Raw genomic sequence first — 26556 nt, 5'->3', positions numbered from 1 at the left:
TATTCTCATCTTGAGCCTGAGTATCCCTAAGACCTCAGTAGTTGGATGTTCTACTTTATTCCATCTTCTTCCCGTTTGCTGTTCTATCCCCACCTCTCCCTATGCTCCACCAATGCACAGCGTCCTTGTGTACCATTTTCAGAAGTATATAGCTTTATTTTATCAAATTTTCAACATCCCACCCAACAAAGAGTAGAAACACCACAGGCTATGCCTTCCCCTGTTGGCTTCTTGGCTTTGTGCTTGAGTTAGGTCATGTGCAGAGCAGCATTGGCCCCAGGTTTCTCACTCGGACAATGCTTTCAGCCTGAGAAACCCCATGACTGTGGCTGTTGCATTTTTTTTTACACTGAAAAAAAAAGAGGAGGTATTCCCTTAGATGTAGAATTACGGTTAGAGGAAAAGTGAGGCACTGGGCCCATGTAGACCGTTTTAGACTAATCAGTTCCAGAGTTGTCATATGATGATAAGATTATTCTACATTTAATGGAAAGTCAAACCTCTGTTTAGAAAGAGATTTCTGTGTTTTTCTTTGAGTGCTGGAAAGCGTTACATCATGCAGCCATATAGCCTGACACATTCTTTACATAACTTCCCATGTTAGTAATGACTTTGGTTCAAGCTTAGACAAGTGAACAATGCAAGGATGGTGGTAAAAAGGCTTGTTATATAAGACAGAATTTCCCCGCTCATTTGATTACTTCGGCTGAGTGAGTTATTTTCTTAATATCATAAAGCTAAGAAGTGAATCTTATTTCATAATACATTGGAATTGTTAATAGACTGAGCAAAAATATTCAAATGGCTAAACCATTCAAAATATGAACATTCGACTACTGAAGCAGTTAGTCAAATTAGGTTTCATTTAAAATTACTAATATCACACTTTGCAAATTATGTGTGTGATTATATAAACAATCAAATATTCTGTGTGCACATTGTACTTTGTTTTATAGAGAAAGTAGCTGTAGCCATCTAATCCTCCCCCAAATTAATAGAAAGTATTTTTATGTAATTTTAATATTGGTAAGATACACAAATGATTACTATTTTTTTATGATTACTGTTTTTATGTGAGTTAAAAAACTGAATTCATGCCTATGAATATAAACTATGTGTGATTTCTTTACATTTTTGTATGAATTTTAACATAAACTTCTAACATAGGAAAAATGAGCTCCTTATTAAATATTCAGGCCAAGTTTTATCGAAACAAATAATGGGAAAAAAGGCTGAAGAAATTGGTGTATCCCCTGATACATGTGTGTGTGTGTTTGGTTGACTTTTGAGTGATGTTTTTCAACGGATACGGATTCTATTTGTTGAAATACAACAATTTGTTCTGACTCTAAGGGGAATTGAAAGCCTTTGGGAATAGCTCCAGTGTGACGCTGATAAAGCTCAGAAGAAGGTAATTCTCATATTTAGTAGGGACTGAGAACAATAATTAGTAAGATCAATAGAACCTTGGATGCAGCAGCATAGGAATCCTGAGTCTGGATGGTGGACACAGACATTATTGCAGGATGTTGGACCCGTGAGCCCATCACAGTGCTGCCATGCAGGCTAAATCCACACAAACAAGCCAAAGCTCTGAGCCATGATTTACCTTTGAAGCGATCAGTGTAGAGAAGTCATTTCCAGCTTTCTGCAGTTGGCATGGTAAGGAGGTTCCTCTTGCCTTCTCCTTACACAACAAAGTTATGGAAAAGTAACCTGATATTGAGAAGTTTATTTTCCTGGCTCTGTTTCTGTGTCTCTTACAAAGAAAGCAACAGGGGTAGGTGGCTAGTGACTAGTCCTTATTTTTCTTTTTTTTTTTTTGGTTTTTTTCTTTCTTTGTTTTTTGTTGAGAACAGGATCTATAGTCTACACTGACCTGGGACTTTGGTCCTCACACTGGCTTCAAACTCAGATCCTTGGACCTCAGTCTCCTAGGTGCTGGGATTGCAAGTGTGAGCCACAGTGCCTGGTTTGGGCTATTTATTTACTCATCTATAAAACTAACATCCTTGTCTGGATTTGTTGGAAACTTTAGTATATCTTATGGAGAGAAGCTCCCCTTGATTCTGTAGTTTAAAGTCTGAGCATGTACAATATTAAAGTCAAATGCTGTCCTTTAGCTTTGAGAGTTGTAATGAGAAGGTAGATAATATTTTACTTACACCATGCAGAGTTTCCCATGGGATGAGAAGTCAATTTGTAGATGGGCCAGACTTTACATTTTAAATATTTATTTATACACCGTTCTTCTGTTTTCATTATTATTATCATCATTATTTTTTGGAGCTGCTGATAAACCACCAAATTCCCTTATCAATCAAACTTCCCCATTTATCACCAATTTTTAATCAATCTCTCTCTCTCTCTCTCTCTCTCTCTCTGTCACCTGAAACATACCCTTCTGCTTAGATAGATAGGTTTTCTCTTTAATCAAGTAACAGCATGTTTATCAGTTGAAAGGCTGAAATGGATAGGTGAATCAGTCCTCCACTACCCAATCCATACTACAGAAATGACCTGAACCAGTCAGGGCAGGTAGAAAGTACTGAATCCTATGTGCGTTTAGTACAGGGCACTCCAGGTTAGAAGCCATGATTCCCTTGGTAATCATAGGTTCTGTTTTGTATCAAGTTGTTACCCTATAAATAGTCATGGAGGAAAGCTACACAATTGTCATCAAATGATTCATTTATTTGTGTGTATTGCCTGGAATGTGATTGCATGGTTTAGGCAAATTTTTGAAGCGAGATGAAGGTTAAGGTAAATTTAAAGCAAATTAGGTTTAGAAAGGTACAATTAGAAGAAGAGCTTGCAATGTTGAATGTATGGGGCTAATCCTGTGTAAGTGGACAGAGGCAGGACACACCTTGATAGACACAGTTTATGATGGAGGAAACAAATGAAATGTCCTGAAAGTTCCAAGCTATACAATTAGAGGTAATTGTCTTTATTCTCTCTTTTTCTTTGGAAGAATGTAATTGTAAAAGATTTTATATCAAGAGACACAATAATAGCAGCCCTTAATTGATTCAATAAAAGTATATTTCATAATTAATTCCATTTTCCCTCCTTGAATGAGAAAATCGATAGATAGGATTGAATAGTAATTTGCATCCTAATATCCAATTTATCCTCATCCCTTTATTCTCCTTAGAGTGTCTGATCCTGTGAGAAGAGATGATAACTGGCTCTAGGGAGATTACAATTTTACCAGCAGCGAAATAGAAAATCTCATTACCCGTGCCAAGATCCCTGGAGGTGTGATATTGCAGTTGATAAAGGCCATGAGAAGCAATTTTAAAAGAATCTATGCAATCTCCTGCGCTTTGGGAAATTTAATTAATTGGTTTTCATCTGTTGTTTAATATGTTGCACTCAGAATGATTTCTATCTGAAAGGATTCTTTGTAGCAATCCATAGCTGGGCTAGCTCTTCCATAAACTTGTGCTGTCTTAAGTTTCTCCTCTAGTGGCCTCCTTGTATTAGAGCGGAGATGACTAGGACATATTTTAGTTGCGATCAAAAAGTCAAGCCAATTGCATTAAAATTTGCTTCACAGAAATTAATGTCATTTATCACCACATTAGTACATATTAGATGATACCAGATGTTGTCTCCTTTTAATCTTTCTTGGGGTCATTATGGAGGTTTTGGTCATGTGTGTGTTTTCTGTTTGTTATTGGTTTGAAATGATTGTCTGATAAAACATCAAGGGTGGGACAACAAAACAAATAGAAACAACATAACATTTATAAAATGTGCTGTTAAGCTGTCAATTTAGTCATGACTCACTATTCAGAAGTAATAGCAACATGGCATATACTTAGTAATTAGCCAACAGCAAAATAGAAAACCATGATAGCCTGCTCTCTTCTAAATAAAGAGCTTATGACAAATATATACAGAAAATATGTAGTAGTACTTTTATTGGTGATTTGTTTGTGTCATTGATCTGTCAGTAGCAAGACTATGTTTAAGCCATATCTACCATGGGTAGCCATTATTTAATTTGAAGTGAAAAATGTCATTGTTTCTTAAGAATAACATTTTATAAATAGTCTGATTATCTTATGGATCCTTAACTGTCTCTCTGGACACGTTATCTCACAACACTTACATTCTCCTTTGCTTCTACAAGTAAATAATATGCATTGTTCAACAAACCAAACAAAACCAACCAACCAAACAACCAAACAAACCAACCTGTTCTTTGCTATCTCACTGACTTGTGCACATTTGACTGTAGATTGTGTTGCTTGAGGACAAATGAAAGGTCTGCCTAGTTTTACTAAATCATAGGAAACCTGGACAGTGTTTTTAACAATACTGTTTCATGGAGTTAGTAAAGTTACCTTGCAAGGATACACTTGTTTTTATTTGTAATCAGATCACCCTGCCTCTGACAGTGTTTGCAACTGTTCATTTACTTCCACTAGGAAAAGTCTTGGTGGAGTTGTGTATTTGTCTTAAGGGAGCCAAGCCAGTTCTCCTGAGAAAAATGACTGCTTTCAGTTGATTGCTATTTCCTAAAACTTACTGGCTGCTTCTTTGTTTTTTTCTCCTTCAGTCAGCAGTCACCCGAGGACCTGGCCCGTGTGCCCCCCAACTCCACCAGCAATATCTTGAACAGGCTGCTGGTCAGTTATGATCCCAGGATTAGACCAAACTTCAAAGGTTCGTTGTCCCTCTGTTCCCACAAATTCCCTCCAGTCTTCATACCTATATAATACTGTTTCTAATGTGCAAAAGGATAGGATTTCAAGTTAACATTTAACTGTCCTGCAATGTGCTTAGGGAAAGAGCTATTTAATGTTTAAAATATATTTTTTGTTTTTAAGAAAAATATTAATTCTAACAGTGTTACATAGTTACCAGTTGAAAATAGTGAAAATGTATATTCTGTGAATTAATAGGCTGGCCTCTGAGATCGATTTTCTAAGAACTCTGTGTCCCTAATCTTACTGATTTAAAGTTTAGGCTCTGAACATTGATGTGGTATTCAATAATAGACATAACAGTTAATAATTTGTAGACCAACCATTTACTCAGGGAAAATGACCAATCCCAAATGTATATAAATTCTCTCTGTTATTAGTATTTCATATTTATAAAAAAATAATCTATGTTATTTTGCTGAAGAAAGGCAGCCAACTTGTTTTAAAAACATGCTAACTTTATAAATAAAACAGCTCCAGAATAAAAGTTATTATATCAGCAAAATATTCCCACTTGTCACAAGTTTTAAGGAAAAATAAAGCCCCGGTTAAAATAAAAACCCTTTATGACCAGATTGCATTGTTGTTCTCTGGAAGGCGGTGATCGTTACTGTTGGGAAGGGACAGACATTAATGTACAGAAGATTAGCAATATAAAGCTCAAAATTTTTTCTGCCTTTGCAGAGGAGAGAGAGAGAGAGAAAAAAAAAAAAGGTCTTGCAGCTGCTTCTAGTCAACTAGAGTTCTACAGCGATGTTGTAAAAACAGGGATTTTGTTCATTACCAGAGCCTATTCAGTCCCTCTCCACAGCCGCCTCAGTCACAGTCTGGGTTGTCACGTGCCTAGCACGCATTGATTCACACCTGTTTCTCATCAGCAGTGCTTAGGAGGCTAAAGGCGAAATGCACATGTTCCCTTTGATAGGCACAATGAGTCAGAAAAGAAAGAAAATTGCAACATTATACTTCAGTTCTCACTCCATGAACTTTCAAGTTATTTTCCAACAGGTCAGACAGAAATCTTTATAATGGCTCTATTATAAGTCTGATTAGCTTTGTGCTTTCATGCCATAAAGTGGAAATATAGTAATTATCAGTAAAATCTATTGAATACTGCTATAGCAATTCATTTAAAGATTTGAAATGATTAGAAATGGCAAAAAATAAAACTATTTTTAAAAGTGAATTTTACAAAACTCTTTAGTAAGTAGACCCATTAAATTATGCAGTTGGCAATTAAAACATATATTCCAGAGTTTATACAACTTAAAACAGAAATATTTCTGAGTAATGTACACCACTGAATATAACTGAAGTTAGGATTTATTTCTAAAAGGATTTCTGCTTGGATAATGAAATCAACAGCAATTGTGAGCATGTTATATTAAAAACAAAGATTTTTGCATCTAAATGTACATTTTAAAAATACAAAGGTTAAATATTAACATCCTATTATAACAATTCTGACCAAGGGTTTTGCAGTCTCTAAATCTATCCTTATTTTTTTTCATAGGCATTCCTGTTGATGTAGTAGTCAACATTTTTATTAATAGTTTTGGATCCATTCAAGAGACAACAATGGTAAGATAATAATTTCATACTTATGATTTCCAAACTTTAAGTCAGAGGACAGTGTAAACCATCAAGACTGAAAACCAAGGAGTGATGGTGGAGAGAAATATATTCAATCTAGCATGGAAAACTACAAATTCCCAAGTTGTGTTAAACCAGAGCTTTCAACACCTGTGTAATTTTACAATTCAAATTCAGCCTTGGAACGTTTAGGCTGAGGAAATATGAATTCACCCTGAAAAACTGTTTGTATTCCATCTGGGGGAAGGACTTAGGTTTTTAAGCTAACTCTCTCTCTCTCTCTCTCTCTCTCTCCACCCTCGTCCCATGTGTGTGTATGTGTATGTGTGTGTGTGTGTGTGTGTGTGTGTGTATGTGTTAAGTGTGTGTGTGTTTCTGTTAAGCAACAAAGTTTAGCAAATGTCCCCAATGAATCTATTCAATGTGGCATCCTCAAAATATATCCTCTAAAATCCTGCAGATACTTAAAAAGCCCAAATAACACTGACAGAGTAGAACAATCTACCTGAAAAATGTGCTCCTGAGTCAAATATCTGTGTTATGTCACCTGCTGAATGATGACACATTAAAAAATAAAATCAATGAAAAAAAAAAAAAACAAACAAAGATCAGTTACTTAGTGACCCCAGACTTTATAGTCCTGTTTTTGGAGATGAGAAATACAGAGCCAGGAGATTTCCAAGAGAAGGACGACAGTGGAGAGCAGTGTTTAGGGTTAGCTCACGGCTGCTAAGGAAGAAATCTAATACAATACAGGACAGACAGCAGAGACCTAGCAGACTAAACAGAAACCCTCAAAACTTCACCTCTAAGAACCCTCTCTTACTCTTGTGAAACGAAGAGCTCACATAGATAAAAATTAATAAGTTAATTAATTAATTTTAATACTTAAAATTAATAAGCACTACACCTTTCTCCTAAGTGACAAATGGCAGGACATTTCAGAGGAGTGTTTTAGTGACTTACAATGTATGTCTATGCCATTTAAGTGTATTCTGAGAGACTGTATTCTGAGATATTCTGGAAGATTATATAATACTCTAGCAGTTCCACTAGCATTACAATCAAACCTGCTAGCATCACTGACAAAAAGCATCTCAAAATCTTTTAAATCTTTTAAATAATTGTCTAAAATTCTTTCTATCTATGACTATCAAGTGCTCAGGAGCTTAAATATTCTGAATATACTTCTACAACAGCAAATCCATCACAACTGTTACTATAAGTATCAGAGAGTAAGCACGACACATAGTTGTTTTTGGTGTCACTATCACCCACCAACATCCTTACAGCAAGTATAAAATTTTCACTTGTATACATTTTAATAATTTTATGCAATTCTAAATGAAAGTGGAACCAACTTGCTGATATTATCAGCTCTAAGAAACTGTAGCATTTGTTCAATAGAAATCAAAACACTGTACAATAACATGCTTCTGAATAAAATAATGTCTTTATGGATCAAAAAAATATAATAGCTCTGCAGCTAAAAACAAAGGAGAAACTACTTTAATGACCCTTTCTGTATTCTGAGAGACTCCTCTGTATTCTGAGATTTTCTGGATGATTATATAATCTTCTAGCAGTTCCACTAGCATTACAATCAAACCCGCTAGCATCACTGAAAAAAAGTATCTCAAAAACTAAAGTAAAAATATATAACAAAGGAAATTTTTTCTCCCACGTAAGTATTATTTTAGTATTTGGCTTATTAACAAGGGAAGATAGCACCTACTCCTCTCAAACCATGAACACACAACAGACTTTGTTAAAGCACTTTGTAAGAAGCCAGTGAGGGTGTCACTTACATTACTCATTGTTCAGACAATCTGAAGAAAACACATTTCTGTTTTCTTCAAGATCATGGGCCCTGCTCCCTCTTCATCTTCTCTGTGCCTATTACTCTACCAGGAATTTCAGGTCTGCTTTATGAAATAAATTCTCCCCTGTGGCCATTCCAGTTCTCTCAGAATGAGCTGAAGAGAGAGAACAAAGAGTCTTCCCAGAAACTTAAGTCATCATCTGAAAATTTATACATCTAAAGAGGAAAAGGAGAAAATGTTAGAATTCTAAGTTTCAGTTACTTCATATAGACTGGTGAATGGCTCCACAGGGGTCTTTTTTTGAATGGCTTCTTGAGGGCTAGGAGATGGCTCTCTATAAAGTGTTCACCATGAAAGCAAAGATGTGACTTCAGGTCCTTAAAAGACCCCACAAAAAAGCCAGACACAGTGGTCCATATCTATAATCNCCCCCCCCCCCCGCCCCAGACAGACGTCTTCTAAGAAAATGGACCTAGACAGACTAGTTCTTCATTACTTGTTAAAAATAGTGAGCAGAAAGATCAAGCTGACTGTGGAGTTGTTCAAGTGCACATTCATATATGGTCAGGAGTAATAGAGTCATAGGCTGCATATTAAAAACACACTAATAAAAACAAAACTCTTCCCAAGCAAGATGTTGGGAAAGCAGAAAGATCAGCTCCATCAGTATGTTGGTTACATCTTCATGACAACATGATGTTGATTATTCAAGTTGTCACCAAATAGACTTGAACCTGAGCCTGTCATGCTCCATTGGGTGGCACTTTGCAAACAGGAGAGACTACAATCCAGAGGACAGTGTTCTTGCAAGCATCCTAAAGTTCAGTGATGATGACTTTCTGCTTTTACAAAATGATACAACATCTCAACGCACCAAAGAACGTGCAACAGCACTCATGCATGTTCACTCATGGTTTAATTCATTAATGGAGGAGAGTCTTCCCTGTGAGAAACTGCTGAAATAAAACAAATCTTAATGTCTTGGAAGCCCAGCATGTCACTCCACTTTAGGCTTCTCCAGGATAGACAGGCAGTTGCTTATTCAAATCTCAATCCAAGGCATGGAGTTGAAGGCTGGATTGAACATTAATAGCCACTAGTCAGGTGGTAGACAGATGTGGGACAACTTCTGAAAAGAGAGGGGTAACTCTTTCCTCCAGTGCGTGAAATTGACATGGCAGCCTTAGCGCTGTGGGGAGGGGGAGGGGGTCCTCCTGGTTTATTCATCCCTTTACTTTGATTTCGGCTGCTTTTCCCTACACTAGAAGTTATCTCAATGTATTTGCAAATCCTGGTTGTGGAGTGGAGGAAGCACTGCATCTGTGTCCATCTTCCCTAAGTTGTTTCTTATTCCTGCAAACCCGAACCTGGGCCTTTTCCTGCCATTCTGAGGTCTCACTCAATAGTCTGTGTCTGTGTCAATTCCAGTGTCTGTCTGTGTGGTTCCCATGCATCCTGCTACCCACCACTGTTATCAGGTGTTATTATCAATGCCATAGGTGATATTTGATGTCATTAATCGTAACATCACACAAATAATCAAATGATTATTTACCACCCCAATATGAAATTCCTAGATGGAGTGGTGTTTCTAATTTCTTCACCAGTTTCTCTGCTACTATTTGTGGCAAATAAAACAAGAGCTCTCGAAGCAATGAGAAGAGTGTCTAGGGAACATATGCTCTACAGCCACACTCTTAAGAGTTGTTGATTTTTCCATGTGTTCCCTACCATTTACTTAAGACAGTGCGTTTTCTTAAATGGAAAGCGAACCATTACCCACGGAGGAAAATCAGGCCACATAGGTGATTGTAATAGTCTACGCATGAGCACGTTGTCTCATCAGAAACACACAAGAGCTCTTTCATTGAAATAAAAGTCTGTTTACACAATCCGTTTTCTTTCTTTAGGCATGCTTTGTAATTATATTGAGTTATTGCTATGCTACAATTCATGATCCTGTCGGGATTTCTATGCCTTTCTGCTGCATGCCTTTTGGTTGATTTAATAATAGACTTCAAATCATTCTGGGCAACACAGCTGTGCTTGTCAAGAAAGGCAAAATCATGTCTGGGATCGGCTTAAAGGGCTTATTTTTAATTCCTTGCAATTGCTCATCTTTGTTATTTTAAAATGATTTTATCTTTCCTTGTATGTACAGATTTAAAAATCTATTTTCAAATCCATCCTTCATTGGCTTCCAACATATTTATTTATTTGAACCCTTAGATGTACTTGTTCAATTTTTTCTTTACTTTTCATCTATTTTTTTTTTAATCTTAGGTATAAAATCAGAAGTGATGAAATAGTTTTCCTATTCTTTTCTTTTTAAAACAAAGACCCCTCCCCCCCTCTGTGTGTGTGTGTGTGTGTTCTACAGCATGCCTTTGGAGGCCTGAGGACATTTGGGGGTACTGGTTCTTGACTTTGACCATGTGGCTTCTAGGGATTGAGCCCAGATCCTCAGGCACAGCAGTAAGTGCCTTGCCTTCAGAACAGGATCTCTAGATCCTCCTCTCTTCATAGTCTTAATCCTCAAGGTTTTCTCCTATGATCGACTGATTCTTTGTCTACCAGTGCTACTCAGGTCCTAATCACAGGAAAGAGGCTATGATGGTATTCATGGGAAAGGAGATGCTGCTGTTAAATTCAGGATTGTAAGAAGAATAGGTAGGTTCACTGTAGTTGTCCACTTGTATCCATGAGAAAGGTAATAAAAAAGACACAGGAAGATCAGACACATTAATCATCACTGTAAGAGAGGAAAGATGGATTGGAATGGTTTGAGGAAGGGCTGTGACCTAAGAAATATAGACAGCTACCAGAAGCTAAAAGGAGAAAGGAAAGATGTCCTCAAGTCTGTAAAAGGCACCAATCAGCCCCATGGACCGAAAGCTTGAGTGTTACCCTTGTTATTTTGATGTCTGAACTGCAAATCTATAAAATATTGAACAATGTTTTCCACAGCATTTTTATTTAGTTCTGAGAGCAAATACGACACTAATACATAGACTCTTGAATGTTTATAAATAATACTTCCAGAAGCCTAAATCCTGCTGGAGGAATATGTACTTAAAGAAAACCTCTTTCTACTCCAGTGAGAGACTTATCTGATAGTGTCTGACTCTACATGTACCAAGCATCTCATTTGTTTTATACTGAGTAACTCCTAAAATAGCTCTTTAAAGTAAATTCTATTAAGAAATTGAAAACGATCTATTTAAAAATCAATATTGAAAATTATCGTTTCTCTTTGTCAGAGCTCCTCTTATAGCATGCTAAAGTTTCAAGAGAAAGTTTGTGTTTTTTTTTTATGATGCTTCCTGTTTTACCTCTTTTACCCAACTATACCATTGAGCTTCGGTGGTTAAACTACATAGGCCATAGCACCTATGCCAATTCAGAAGGAGAAGAATAATTGAAGTTTGATTTTATTTTTCTAGTAATTCATCATTCTCAATGCATAGGAAGGAAATTAAGTTTGAAACTTGAAACACGTTAAATGTTAGAACCTTTCAAACTCCCACAGACTTCCTTGCTTCTCTTCTGTATTTAATAGAACTCTATTGAGCACTTTCTAAGCACACAGTCCCAGAAGGTGCTGCTTGCTATCCTTCTGCTCTTTAGTTCCTTCCAAAACTCATACATGTAAGCTAAACACCAATGCAATAGATAGTCTTAAAATGTGGGGCCTTCTGAGATAAAAGGGACTAAAGGTGGAGTCCTCAATAATGCAATTCATATCCTATGAGGGGAACCAGAGGGAGCTTGTTTTCCCATTCCACCTTGTGAATAGGACAAATCAAAAAGGCACTTTGAGGAACAGCCCTTCATCTGACTTCCATGCAGAACTGTGGACAATGCATTTCTCTTGCTTAGAAAATACTGGCCTCATGGGATTTTTAGTCTGAGGTCAGTAGTCCTTAGTGAAGAGCTTATAACATAAATGGGCAATTGGTATAGATCTGAAAACAATAAATGTAACAGTAAAAAATGTTCAATAGAACTCAGTAAGTACTTTAAAAAGTGATACTTTTGAGAAAAATCATTAAAATATGAACAAAGAACTCCTAATTAGCATTTTCTTAACCCAACGCTTCTCATGGGAAACTTCTAGTCTGAAAAAAGTCTATCTTTGGCATCAGTTTGGGCCATGTTTCTAAGCAATCATTGACAGAAAATTAATTATAAGGCTGCCAGATGCTACAAGACTTGATCTTTTCATTTTCTTGCATACTAATTTTATTTTTTATCCCAATGTAAGGAGAACAAATGAGTTAACACTTGCTTATATGAGAAACAGGTAAAAGTGAATCATGGAAGGTTTTGCCTAATGAGTTTGTGAAATAACGATAAATAATTCTCCCTATTAAAATACCATTGATGAGACATAACTGGCTATAGTGTCTCATTGTGAAATGTTTTATTGCTTTGGAGAAACAGTTTAATTTGAGTTTTAATTGGTACTGAAAATTTGGAGAACATCCATTTTGCAAATAATGACTAATCGAGAGTTACTTTGAATGAACAATGAGTAGAATTTGTCACCAAGTACTTAATAAACAATTAAGTCATTCCTCATGGATAAAGTGGCCTGTTTCTGATGGAAATTTGTTTAACACAAAACAAGTATTAGCACTATAATTATTGTAGATGGAGCAATTAAAAAGGAAAATAATAGACTTCAAAGATAGCTGTCTTAATAGAGAGCATTTGAAATGTCAATAACTAGTAATTATTTGGAGTTTTGCATTAAACATTAACCAGAGGTTACTAACTAATGAGTTCTTATCTTTTAATGAGTGTTGAACTAAACTCTTAATTTTAATAAAACAATTTAGACTATGATTTTGTTGCGGTTCATGCTGAAACCCAGTAATATGTAATTTATAATTAATAGAAAAGTAGCTTTGATGTTTGTTCAAAATAAAATAGATCATAAGAGTAATAAGTGATAGATAGATTGAGAAAATGAAGTAAAGAACCTCCAGTTGGAGTTGTTCATTGGAATATTATTTTCATACATATATGTTAAAGATAATACAATAGGCCATGGATAGTTTAGTTGGTAAAGTGCTTGCCATAGAAGCACGATTCCCTGAGTTTGATCCAGACTTTAAAAGGTTTGGCATAATTGCATGCATACCTCCCAGCATGGGGAGGTAGAGACAGGTGAATCCCTGGGGCTTACTAGTCAGTCACTCTTGTCTACTCTATGAGCTCCAGGCCTATGGAAAACAGTGCTAATAAACAAAACCAAAAATGCTAACAGAATATGCCTCTAAGAATTGACACTTTTGGCTGACCTTCGATCTCTAAATGCACACAGGTACACATGTACTCACACTCATAACTACATATGCACCCACACTAACACCTAAAACATGGGTCATCAAAGGAGTCTGAAGTTTATGTAGTACATTGTACTTACTCTAGTGGATCTTCAGAAAAGAAGGGTGTAGAGGTGCTATAAATGTGTTAACAGTGTGTTGACATTCTTTACTTAGAAGTAAGGCACCATTAAGAAATGTTGCCTAGTGCACAAAGTCTAGCACATGGTGAATTAATTACACTGGATACAAGAAGTTTTTCTGAAGCAAAGGAGACACACTAAGAAGTCTAAGAAACTAGCTCGTGGTCAAAGTGTTTAAAATGTAGAGTGGAGATCTGAATCAGAACCTTCGCATTTTCAAGTCTATGATGCCATAGTAATCAGTCTTATTAATTGGAGTAATGTATTTTTTCCCCTCTAATGTAACTTCACTGTATGTGGTGACAAATCCCACAGACATGTTTTCATTCAAATACATACATGCGTTTTGAGTGTACTCACCCCCATTCCTACTTCTATCACCCCTCCTTTCAGCCCCTTTCTTCTCCAACATTCTGATTTTATTCTCTTGTGATCAGTGGGAAAGCCTACTAATAAAAGGAGAGGGATGAATGATGGCAGGACAAAACCAACTATAAAATTAAAGTGTTTTTCCCTTTATTTTTTCTTTTATCGAAAATAGATTCTTTTCTCAAACTATATATTCTGATTATGAGTTTCCCCTCCCTGACAACCCAACAGGAGGCAAAGAGTCCCAAGAGTAGGTGATAGAGTCGGAAACCTACTCATTCTTACAATCAGGAGTCCTGTGAAAATACTAATCTAATAGCTTTATTAAATCAGACGACCTGGTGCAGACCCCTGATGTCCTGGTGTCTTCCATTTCGTCTGGCTCTTACAATCTTTCTACCTCTTCTTCCCCAAGATTCCCTGAGCTCTGTGGGAGAAGGGTTCAATGAAGACCTCCCATTTAGTCTTCCTCTCTATGTAATGTCTGCCTGTGGGTCTCTTCATCTGTTCCCATCTGCTGCAAGAGGAAGCCTCTGATGATGACTGCATAGGAAAATGACTTATGCCCCTAGCAGAATATCATTAGAAGTCATTCTATTGATTTTTTTTTTTTTAAAGATCAGTCTTGTTTGGTTATACCTTAGGTGTCTGAGCTAGCTAGTCTCTGGTTCTTTGTTATCCAAGGAGTGTTTAGTATGAGTTCCTTGAGTTGGCCTTAGGCAAAATCAGACATTGGTGGGTTATCTCCACAAGTTCTGTGCCACCATTACCCTAGCATATTTTGCAGGCAGGACATGTTGGAAGTCAAAGGCTTTGTGTCCATGTTTCTTTTTCAGTAGCCTTCAGGGTCCTTTCCTGTACCAAATAGACTAGAAAATAGGGGTGAAGTCTTTATGAAGTCACCAGTTCAACATTTCCATATTCAGTGAATTGTGTGGGTGTTGCCGTTGACAATGGGGCAATATTCTTAGTTGGTGGAAAGCAACTGTTTGTCTTAGCAAAAGCCTGTGTTGTTTGAGAATTTCTAGGGTACCTCTTTGGCCAACAACTCACTTAAATGTAACCCAGTCTTTCAACTAGAAGCCTTGCCTGGACAAGAAATGGCTAGTTGAGACTGTATTCCCTACTACAAGGAGTCCTCATTAGGATCCACGGAACTAGGTTGACACAGTATCCCTCAAATACTCCCTAATTCAAACCATCTCTCATTGCACTATCTCACCCAACCTCATGCCCCAAGACCTGACTCCCACATCTGTCTCCACATGCCCCAAGTCTCCCAGTAAAATCTATTCTAATTTTTCCTTCCAGGGAGATTCATACATCCCTCCTAATCTCCCCACCTCCACCTTTTCCTTATTTCTCTGGGTCTATGGATTGGAGCCAAGTTATTATTTTCTTATTAGCTAATTTCCATTTGTAAGTGAATTCATATTATTTTATCTTCTGGGTTTGGGTTACTTAATTCAGGTTGACTTTTGTATAGTTCCATCCATTTGCCAGCACATTTTATTATGTCATTTTTAAAAGCTGAGTAATATTCCTTTGAGTATTGTACTACATGTTTTTAACCATTCTTTTGCTGAGGCATATATGGGTTGTTTCCAGTTACTGGATATTATGAATAAAACTGCAATGAACATAGTAGAGTGAGTGTCCTTGTGGTAGGATGGAATGTCTTTGAGTGTATGACCAAGAATGATATTGCTGAGTCTTGAGGTAGTTTGATTCCCAGCTTTCTGAGGGCCTGCCATATTGATTTCTAAAGTAGCTGTAAAACTTTGCACTCCCACTGGCAAATGAGGACTATTCTCTTGCTAAACATCTTCACCAACATGAGCTGTCACTTGAATTACTCATCTTAGTCATTCTGACAAGCATAAGATAGAATCTCAAATTAATTTTGATTTGCATTTCTCTGATGGCTAAGGATGTTGAACACTTCTTTAAGTGTTTTTCAGGAATTTTAGGTTGCTTTGTTGAGTATTTTCTGTCTAAGTCTGTACCCCATTTTAAATTGGATTGTTATTTTTTTATATCTAGTTTCTTGAGTTCTTTATATATTTTGGATATTAGTCTTCTATCAGATGTGGAGTTCGTAAAAGAAATCTTTCCCAATTATTTAGGCTGCTGCTTTGTCCCATTGATGATGTTTCTTGCCTTACAAAAGCTTTTCAGTTTCATGAAGTCATGTTTATTAATAGTTGATCTTAGAGCCGGCAATATTGATGTTCTGTTCAGAAAGTCGACTCCTGTGCCAATGTATTCAAGGCTATTTCTCACTTTGTCTTCTATCAGGTTCACCATATCTGGTTTTATGTTGAGGTGTTTGATCCCCTGACCTGGAGTTCTGTTATTAAACTGAGCTTGTCTCTGTAGTTATACCTCTTTGTACAGCTGGGGTTCTTGCCTGGGCACAGATGTAGACTCTTTCTTATGAAGTCTATTGTCTGATATGTATAGACTCTTTGTGGTTACCTGTATGATTTCAGGTGCTGAGTTTTTGGTCCTTGCATAGTCATAGATGCACACTGTCTGTATAATGCTACTTGACTGGAACACACAGACTGTCTCTGGTCACTCTCCAGGACAGAAGTGTGGAACCTATTTTGATGCTATTTCTCTTTCAGTTTTGTTTATTTGGATTGGTGTCATCCCATAAGCTCAGAAGCTTTGTGATGTTAGAGTTCCTGTTTCAGTCCTTATTTTATTTGTGCTAGAGAGTTCAGATCATGGGATGGATAGTGGTTGGTATAACTAGAAGTCCCATTCCCATGCCTTTGATGCTTTCACATTTAAGTTCTTGCTGTTGTTCATTTTCTTATAGAGAACTGGTGAGTCACATGCTAGTCAGTGGTTTGAATGAGACTTCCACTGTGTGGGATTCTGCATTGTTCTGACTCAGTTTTATTTCCCTTTCAGATAAATGTATTCAGTGTAGTCCCTGGTTCTCCATGGCAGGCCAGGCAAAGAGAGAGGTATGTTTTCTCCTGCAGCCTCGTAGCTGTGGAAGCAGTAAGGGTCTTTGTAAAGTCACCTCTTGCCTTTAATCTGATAAGGTGTTGAAAAGAGATTTTTTTGCTGCTTAGACTATGTACAGGACTCAAGATCCCTGACTGAGCACAGGCCTGCTCAGTGATGGTCCAAGATCCCTGCCTGAGCACAGGCCTGCTCAGTGAAGATCCAGTGTTGGTGACGCTTCTGAATCTTTGATTCTTTTTCCTTTGATCTTCCCTCCTCTCCCTGTTGCCATGGATGCCATGGGGCTTTGTCCCTTGTATTAGCCTCTGACATTCTTCTCTGTGAATTATCTAGTTTTGAGAGTCATGTTGGAATTTTTGAGGCTCTTCTGTGTTTTAAGCTGTTCTTCCAACCACCTCCATTTGAATTCCATCTACCTCCCCATTGCAGGTCAAGGAGTCTTAAGCATCTTGCTCTCCTCCTGCTCAAAGCTTCCTGTCTTTCTTTAAAACTGAAACCATTTTATCTGTACCATTCATCTCATATGTAGCTGCTCTCTAACTGTCTCCAGTTTGTCCCACAGATTCTATCAGTCAGTATCTGGGTGTCTCTGCTACCTTCTGATTCCAGATTAGTGTAATTTTTGAAAAGTCATTTGGGTAGAGACAGCATTGCACCATTGTTCATTTTCCCTACGGATGGCTGTTCTTTTACAAGGGTCCTGATGCTTTGTATGAATTTTCTCGGTCTTCTACCATTGTCCACTGATAAAATATGCTTTGAACTTAGTGTGATAATAAGTATCATGAATATATCTTGAATTGGGTAGAATCATAGATTAAACATTTGCAAAGAAGTAAAAAAAAATAACATGGAGAAACACTTTTTAAAATGTAATTATTCTGCAAAAGATTAATTTTGCATAAGTTAGCCATATAGTTTTGGAAATTGGTAGAACATAAAGTGTTTCCAGTAGTACCAGCTGGGGTGTGGAAATTTTAATATAATATATAACAAATCTTCTGAACTTCAACCCAAAATATTAGAACAGCGTAACCTATAATTATGCAAAGTAAGCTGAAGTTAATTTAAGGTTAGCATTGCTTTAATCCCTCCCAGATATCATCTTGAATGTTGTCATGAAATATTGATATAGTATCCATAAAATTAATTAATGGTAAGCAAATTGGCAGACATATTCCACAAGGTAATTGGTTTAGTGTAAAGAATGCTAATGAGTTTTTAATATTTCCATCTCTGTATGTATATATACTAGCCTACTAAGACAGGACAACCTAGTATGAAAGTAAAATGCAGTATCCTTAATCTGGAAATGTGATAGGGAATTTCTGGGCGCCATGCACAGAAGATAATGATGGATTCTCTAATTGTCATTTTATCTATTTTTATTCATGCCTACTTCTAGGAATATAGAGGAAAATAATTGAAGTCTGATTGAATATGTCACACCATAGTAACTGTACCAAGGAAAGGAGTTAAACTGTGAGTGTGGGTGACTCCCAGTTATCTCTAAGTTCCCTAGTCTCCCGACAAAAGCAAAACAAAATGAGACACTTAAGCATGATTTTCCAGTAAAAGGAAACCTTTAAAATCTCTGATGATTAGATGTATTTTGTATTATGCCCACATTAAATATGCTTTCTGCAGAAGAAAATAACTACAAAATGATGTGACTGTACTTTATTAATAAACAAAGGAATCACTAATGAAGAGAAGACTCTATCTGGTGTGGTTTCATAGTAGTATCATTGGCTGAACATGGAACTGTAGCATTTCTTATATCAACCCTGGTTAAGAATGAGTTGTCTAAAAGTTTGGAGCTGAGATGAAAGGATGGACCATTCAGAGACTTCCCCACCCCGGGGTCTATTACATAATCAGCCACCAAACACAGACATTATTGCATATGCTAGCAAGATTTTACTGAAAGGACCCTGATATAGCTGTCTCTTGTGAGGCTATGCCAGTGCCTGGCAAATACAGAAGTTGATGCTCACAGTCAGCTATTGGATGGAACACAGGGCCCCCAATGGAGGAGCTAGAGAAAGTACCCAAGAAGCTGAAGGGATCTGCAACCCTATAGGTGGAACAACAATATGAACTAACCAGTACCCCCAGAGCTCGTGTCTCTAGCTGCATATGTAGCAGAAGATGGCCTAGTCGGCCCTCATTGGGAAGAGAGGTCCCTTGGTCTTGCAAACTTTATATGCCCCAGTATAGGGGAAACACCAGGGCCAAGAAGTGGGAGTGGGTGGGTAGGGGAGCGGGGGCTATAGGGACTTTCAGGATAGCATTTGAAATGTAAATGAAGTAAATCCCTAATAAAAATTTGGAAAAAAATAGAATGAGTAGTCTATAAGAATACAGTGAATAAATATTTAACTTTACCAGTTTAAATATAGAATTATGTGATGGTGTCCTTTGGCAAAGCACAGTACTTAAAGAAGGCAATTGAAATCATCTTTGACTATGAAACTTTATAATATCAATAATTAGGGTAGATCATATCAGGGACAGGGATGGTTAACAATTCAAATTGTGATCCTAGTGAATGCTCACTATGACCTCAAGTTGAATACTACCATGTGCTTATGTAAAGTACAATGATCAAAATTTTCTGAGAAACTGACTTAGCATAAGGCGTATTACTCCTGAAGGGAAATTATAGATGACTGTGGAGTAGATACAAAGGTTTGACAGACTTTGTGTCTCCTGGAAACTTGGAGTTGGTTGTTTTAATAAATAATCACGTTACCTCCATTAGAATAATGTATGTATGTGTGTGTTCATATGTGTATGTAAGCATGCATGAGGGTGCTTGTGTGTCTGTACATGTGTATGTGAGTGTGCATGAGTGTGCTTGTGTGTGCACATGTGCTCATAGTTGCAGTTGTGCCTGTGTGCTAATGCAGTATATTGACTTAGCTGTGCACTGCCCGTTTTTGCATTCTGAATGAAAAGACTCTTTTACTCCATCTGGGTCCAAGTTCATTTGATTAAGAATGTGTCTTCTCAATGCTGGTACTGCAAAGTCAGTGTTCAGGGGCATGCAGGTGTGCTCCGATAATCCTTAACTGACTTAACTTGGAACTCCTATAGTCTGTATAATATGCAAGGCAGTTTATATGTTGAATTTTAAAATCATTTTTACTTTTATATGATATGTTAATTCATATTGATGTGGAGCACAGTGATATTTCAGTAGGCTTGTAGAATATACAGTAGCCATTTATAAGTAATGGACACACCTATTATGTTAGTGTGTTGCTGTTTTTCCTATATTCAGTGCAGTTTGCAGGCTGCATGGTACTTTCCTGGCTGAGACTAAGAAAGTGCACAGTTATTCAGCGTCTTACCTCCTCTGGATACTGAACAGAATCTGAATAAAAAACGAAAATGATAAGAAGAGTATGTTTCCTGCTTTTATTTTTCCCTCTGGAATCCCTGTTTACAGCTGATTTAAAATATTTATACATATGTAAGGCATATATATTTATACCATGTAGAAAGGTATTAGTTTTAGTTTTTCATAAAAAGTAACCTAGTTCTTTGTATCTACTTACATGGATTTAGAGTTTAATTATGTTATTTAATTCATTTTCCAAACAGCTTTGAAGGGATGATATATGAACTTTGGACTGTTGTCTATAAAAGTCCTGAAACCCAATATAATGTGTGCCTTGAATACTTTTGTATACAGCTGGTTTAGTGGACAAAGTGAAAGCCATCAATGCTACATTTTAGTGTGCACTGATGACTCAAGTTTGTGCCAGAATTTGTCTTATCCACTTCTTCCCCCTTTTCTTGTCTTCTTTGAAATAGGGTCTCACTCTATAGCACTGGTTAGCCTAGAATTCATTATGTAAACCACCTGAATCTGCCTCTGCCTCCCAAGTTCTGGGATTACACCACCATGTCTGGCCAGAGATGCATATTCACTGGTAAACTTAAAATATTTTTGTCAATCACACATGTTTTTTTTTGATTCGTATATTTTTAGCAAAAAATGCCCCCCCAAATTGATTGTTATAGTTATGTGCAATTGTTTCTGAACATTAACTAAGAACTGACTAAAATAAATTAAGTATAACATAATATTTTTTAAGTTTGCTTCCATTTTGGTCTGTTTCATATAGTCCAAAACTCATTTTATTATATGCTTCAGGCTTTGCGCTAACTCATATGTTTGAATCGTGATGAATAAATTTTCTCTAAACATCACAAGAATATATATCAGTCCTCTGAATCAGACTTCTATAAATGTGTTCATTCATGTGCAAATGGATTTTTGAACAAATAATGCATATTACAGTGAACATGTTTGGATCTGGACATGTACAGATTTCTGTTTCTCTTTACTCTTCTATAAACAATACTTTGTAATAACTTTTCCCACACCATTCACATAGTATTAGGTGTTATATCTAATGGTTTAAACGTATATAGGATTGCATAAACCAAATAGAAATTCTAAGCCATTTTATATAGAGATTCTGACATTCACGGGAGTCTTAAAAACAATTACTAGTGGGTATTAAGATACAATGGAGTATGTAGAGTTTTGTGTGTGTGTGTGTGTGTGTGTGTGTGTGTGTGCACTTATGATTGTCACCTTCTTGATTGCTTTTCTATTTAACAAAAGATATATGCAATGTTTCCCTCTGTTTTCTATCTATTACTATCATCCTTCTTTGGGAGCAGGAAGAGTCACTGGTATCTTTAGAATTTTTCTCGTTTAGATGATGCTATCACTTAGTCATGTGGAATTATTTGTTTGCTACTCTAAGAGTAAACATACTTTAATTGCTAAAATGGTCTGTAAAATTACATGTCATGCCTACATTTATTTTACTTTTAAGCAATTAAAAATATCAATGGAATATGCTTTTCCCTTCCCCAGGACTATAGAGTTAACATTTTCTTGAGACAGAAATGGAATGACCCCAGACTCAAACTACCTAGTGACTTCAGAGGCTCAGATGCACTGACAGTTGACCCCACAATGTATAAGTGCTTGTGGAAACCTGACTTATTCTTTGCAAATGAAAAAAGTGCCAATTTTCATGATGTAACCCAAGAAAATATCCTGTTGTTTATCTTTCGGGATGGAGACGTCCTTGTGAGCATGAGGTACCCTGTTCTATTTAGATCTTGTTTATTTGTATTTTCCTTTTCAAGTCAGTGGATCTCAGAAATGTACACTCAATGATTCCAATTTTTCTGTTCTTGCCTTCAGGTTGTCTATTACTCTTTCATGTCCTCTGGACTTAACTCTGTTTCCCATGGACACACAACGCTGCAAAATGCAACTTGAGAGCTGTATGTAAATGAGGTTATAAATGATTTGGGGAATAAAATGTTTATATCTAGATAATGTGTTCTATTATTGTGTTGTATAATTGTGAAAAACCATAATGCTTATTTGACCATACTAACATCATACTGCATAGGCTAATCTTGAAGAAGACAGAGATTTCCATTTTAGTTGGCTTTTTAGCAAGTTGATGTTGGTCTGTGTACTTCTTATTCTGAAGACTGGACTAACTTGGATTGGCAATGTGGAAAATATATAGAAAATTATAATCCTCTAAAATATAATTGTTCTGTGTTAATAGTCTCATGGTAAAAATTGGAAAACATTGAAATATATGTAAGCCCAGTCAAGTGTGATTTTCTATGGAAGGAGAGAAAAATTATTTTTTACAAATGTATATTTTATGTCCCTATGATTGTGTTTTTCAGCTTATAAAAGTTGTACTAAATGCTATAACCTGAAATTTCTATAAAACATATTCACTAATTTTCTATGATGATTATCTTTAGAAAATAATAAGCCATCAATCTTGATAAATGAAGGCTGATATCATAAAGAGTCTTTAGTGTAGATGCTTAAAGATTAAGCTAGTTTAATGAGTTATAACAATCTTGTAAAATATTCTATGTATGTTTGTTAGATTATATGTTATTTAGTGGGTTTTGTGGCTTTTTAATGCTCTAAAATGAATCCTAACTTTTAATGATATTTGTTGATTTCTAACAATGAGATTATGTTTAAGTCTATGCAATGTTTTAGTACCATATATATGTACATATATAATATATACATTATATATATCAGAATATGCTTAATACAGATTTAAATAAGCCCATATTCACTTACTGCACTCATTTAAATACTTCGTAGGATTTTAGAAACCAATGATCTTTGCAATGTTTTGTTAGGTCATTTCTGGGTGTAGTTCTGAGTTGATACCACCTATCCTAATTCCAGGCCATGAATTCCTTGCTACTTCATTGATGCTATAATGATGACCACTTATTCTGCAGTCTTACTTCAGTTAGACTGCCATGATGCAGGAACCTGGCAGTGATTTATTTAAAATCATACCTGTTTTAAAACTTTAGGTACATAGTACATGATTATAAATGGAAATATGCCGTGAGCATTAATCTCATTTTCATGGTTTTTACTGATAGGGATGCAGAAGATATTTTCTATACGTGGTGGTCTAGGATTGTATCTGATTTTGATGATTATTTAACTTATTCTTTCTTTAGGATGATGACATGTTATTCTTGTGCTGATATTTTGTGCATGGCCAAAAATTAGGCCACTGTGAATTTTAAATTACAAATCCATAACATAATGTCATGATTTCTTACCTTCTCTGTGTTTAATAAGCATTATTGAAATAAGGAGAAAGCATTGATATGCATATTTTCCTCTAACTTGTTTATTTACTTATTGTAGTTGGATATACAACCGATGATTTAAGATTCATCTGGCAGTCAGGAGATCCTGTTCAGTTGGAAAAAATTGCTTTACCTCAATTTGATATTAAAAAGGAGGATATCGAATATGGCAACTGTACAAAATACTATAAAGGCACTGGTAAGTGATGTCTTAGAAAATAAAACTAATTACCCATGTTTCAAACTTTTGTTTGAGCTTTAATTATAGATTAGGAAAGAATCAAAATGATCTAAAATAAAATAAATGTAAGAAATGTATCCTCATAACCATGTGTTAAAACCTTTTATACAGAATATTCATTTAAGATGTTTGATCTTTTAATTAAGAAATAGATGGGGTTTTCTCTACGTAATTCTCTTGGTAAGAGCCTGTCAATATTTCATTACAGTAACACAAACTTTTTCAAGTAATGTTTCCTTAGACGTTGCCAAGTTTTGACAAGTTTATCTTTGGAACTGAGCATTTAATATAGCACAGTATAATCCATCTTTATTCATCTGTTGTCTTGTGAACTGTTTTATTTAGATGAGAATTAGACTGTCTTGTTAATTTCAAAAGCATTGATCTTTATGGTACATGAGAAGCAATAAGAGTAAGAGAAAATTGATGATAATGATCATAAGTGAATATTCCTTGTGTGGTATTATCTGTCAGGTCATAGGATATGCAAGGCAAAGGAAAGCAACCTTAGTTATTAAAGTGCAATGAGCTTTTGAAGAACTTCACAAGTCACTCCCCCGCACTCATAAAACTCAGCGTGCAGCCTCTGCATCTGCACTACCAGCTTATGTCACTAAGGGGGTTCAGTTGCAGTAGCGTTAAGGCATTTCACTTAACAATTTAAAGTTAAATAATACAGAAATTTGATTATGCCACTATTAGCAATTCTTAGTTTAACTTGGAAGCAGCCTACAATTCTGCAGTGAAAAACAAGTCATGGCAAAGTTACCCTGAACTACATAGGAGCTAAGTTTATGGTTTTGGAAGCATTTATATTATGCACAAAGTCTACTATTATGATGTCATCAGGTGAAAATACTTTAAATTGAGAGAGCGAAGAGTTTCATATTCGCAGTCCTAATATAAATATATGCAAGATCAGGAAATTTTGTATTAAACTTAAAGCAAGCATCTGCTGTTGACTTTCAAATGAATTAATGAGATTACATACTCTTATGGGGAGACTTTGTAGTAAATTCAGGATACATCATAAATAAGTAGTTTTTCAATTTAAATGAGAAAAAGTGAAAATTCCTTACTTCTTAGAAGGGAATTGGAATATGTGGTGCAAAGAAATAATTTAGATGACTGCTCTAGAGTCCCGTAAAGGGCTTCAAGGTAATTTTTGATTAATCATGAATAAGACCTTTTAATTCCAGTAGCTGCAGACAACAGTGACAGCGAGGTTGTAGGTAACATTCTTTGGACATTTACTATGTTTCATATTATTATCACTATTTATATAAATCAGAAGTAAAACATTCAGTATTTAGATAATATTTGCAAAACTTTGTAAAACCAGATAGTTCAAAATATATGTGATACTAAACATGCAAATTTGTATAAAATTATGTAGCCATGTACATCTATTTATGTTCTCACACAGTATTGGCAAAACTAATTTGTAAAGGAAGTCTAAATTGGCATTAACTTTACTGAAATTATGCTATTCCATGACTAACAGATAATGAAGGTGAAGAATACAGGGACACAAATGAAAATACTTAAATTGGGTGCCTAAGTGAATAATGAAAGAAAATGACACAGGAAATGGAAAGAAAATTGAAATTTCCCAGTGCACATTTATATCAATTAGCTGCCCACCTGCCTCTCATAAATATAACAGACTAGAGAGAGATCAAAAAGATCAAGAAATGTTTCTAATAAAAGTTTATGAAGCAAATCACTGTAATATCCAACATACATTTTACAGCTACCTGTATCGACAGCTCATGAAGGCCCCTAGTCAGGACCTTTATGAAAGACCATGGTGGAACTCTGCTTTAAAACACATGGGATATGGCATTTAGTCAGGATACCTTTAAACATAGTGAAGTGGAATGTACATTTTTATTTTAATATACAAATTTATAGTGACAATGTATCAGTATATATAGTATATACACTAATATAGTATGAATACTATATATTAGATATAGTTTAGTATATATAATATACATAGTATCTGGAAGAGCTTCATGTATATATATATGTATATGTAAATATACATATATGTATAATTGCTTATAGTTTCATATGTTTTGTACTTCAATTCATATGCAGTAGGTGAATGAATAAATGATAGTGTTACAAAATGATATTGTTACTGCATAAATTGATATTATTACAAAACAAGGTGCTTTGAGCACCATACTTAAAAAGTACCATGAGTCTTTTCAAATCTATCACTTGTAATACAAAATACTTTCTGTTTTTATGAAAGGTTATACTTTTGAAAGATTGCCCATAGTCATTGATCAAGAGCATATGGTTTTGTTATCAGGGGAATAAGTTTAAATGGGGGCCAGGATAGACAATGGCTATCCCCTTGTCTTGTGAGACCTGTGAACAATATACTGTATTGCTTTGTTTTTAATGAGGTTAAAACTAGTGAGCTGCACATTTTGTTTCTGATGTCATCATCAGCATGTGCTCCCATTCCTACCCACGCACTGCTTCTGGTCCATGTTATCACCTCGCTAATCTCCCAGAGATAGTGCTGGGTATAATTTATAATATGGGCAGATTCATCTGGAATAACAAAAAACCTAGGATAGCAAAAACTCTTCTCAAGGATAAAAGAACCTCTGGTGGAATCACCATGCCGGACCTAAAGCTGTACTA

The 26556-nt window shown here is 35.8% G+C and overlaps 1 protein-coding gene across 4 annotated transcripts in view; it reads left to right on the top strand.

Annotated features, from left to right (window-relative positions):
- Glrb (glycine receptor beta) overlaps positions 1-26556 on the top strand; it is a 68755-nt gene that overhangs the window by 28833 nt on the left and 13366 nt on the right. For all 4 annotated transcript variants that reach the window (XM_021157782.2, XM_021157781.1, XM_021157780.1 and 1 more), the window contains exons 3-7: positions 4571-4677; positions 6232-6299; positions 21859-22088; positions 22195-22277; positions 23710-23850. In XM_021157782.2, coding sequence (XP_021013441.1) covers positions 4571-4677; positions 6232-6299; positions 21859-22088; positions 22195-22277; positions 23710-23850 — 629 coding nt within the window. The remainder of the gene's footprint in view (positions 1-4570; positions 4678-6231; positions 6300-21858; positions 22089-22194; positions 22278-23709; positions 23851-26556) is intronic.

Source organism: Mus caroli, chromosome 3 (assembly GCF_900094665.2).
Source record: "Mus caroli chromosome 3, CAROLI_EIJ_v1.1, whole genome shotgun sequence".
Lineage (NCBI taxonomy): Eukaryota > Metazoa > Chordata > Mammalia > Rodentia > Muridae > Mus > Mus caroli.
This window is presented reverse-complemented; position numbering and strand designations above follow the sequence as displayed.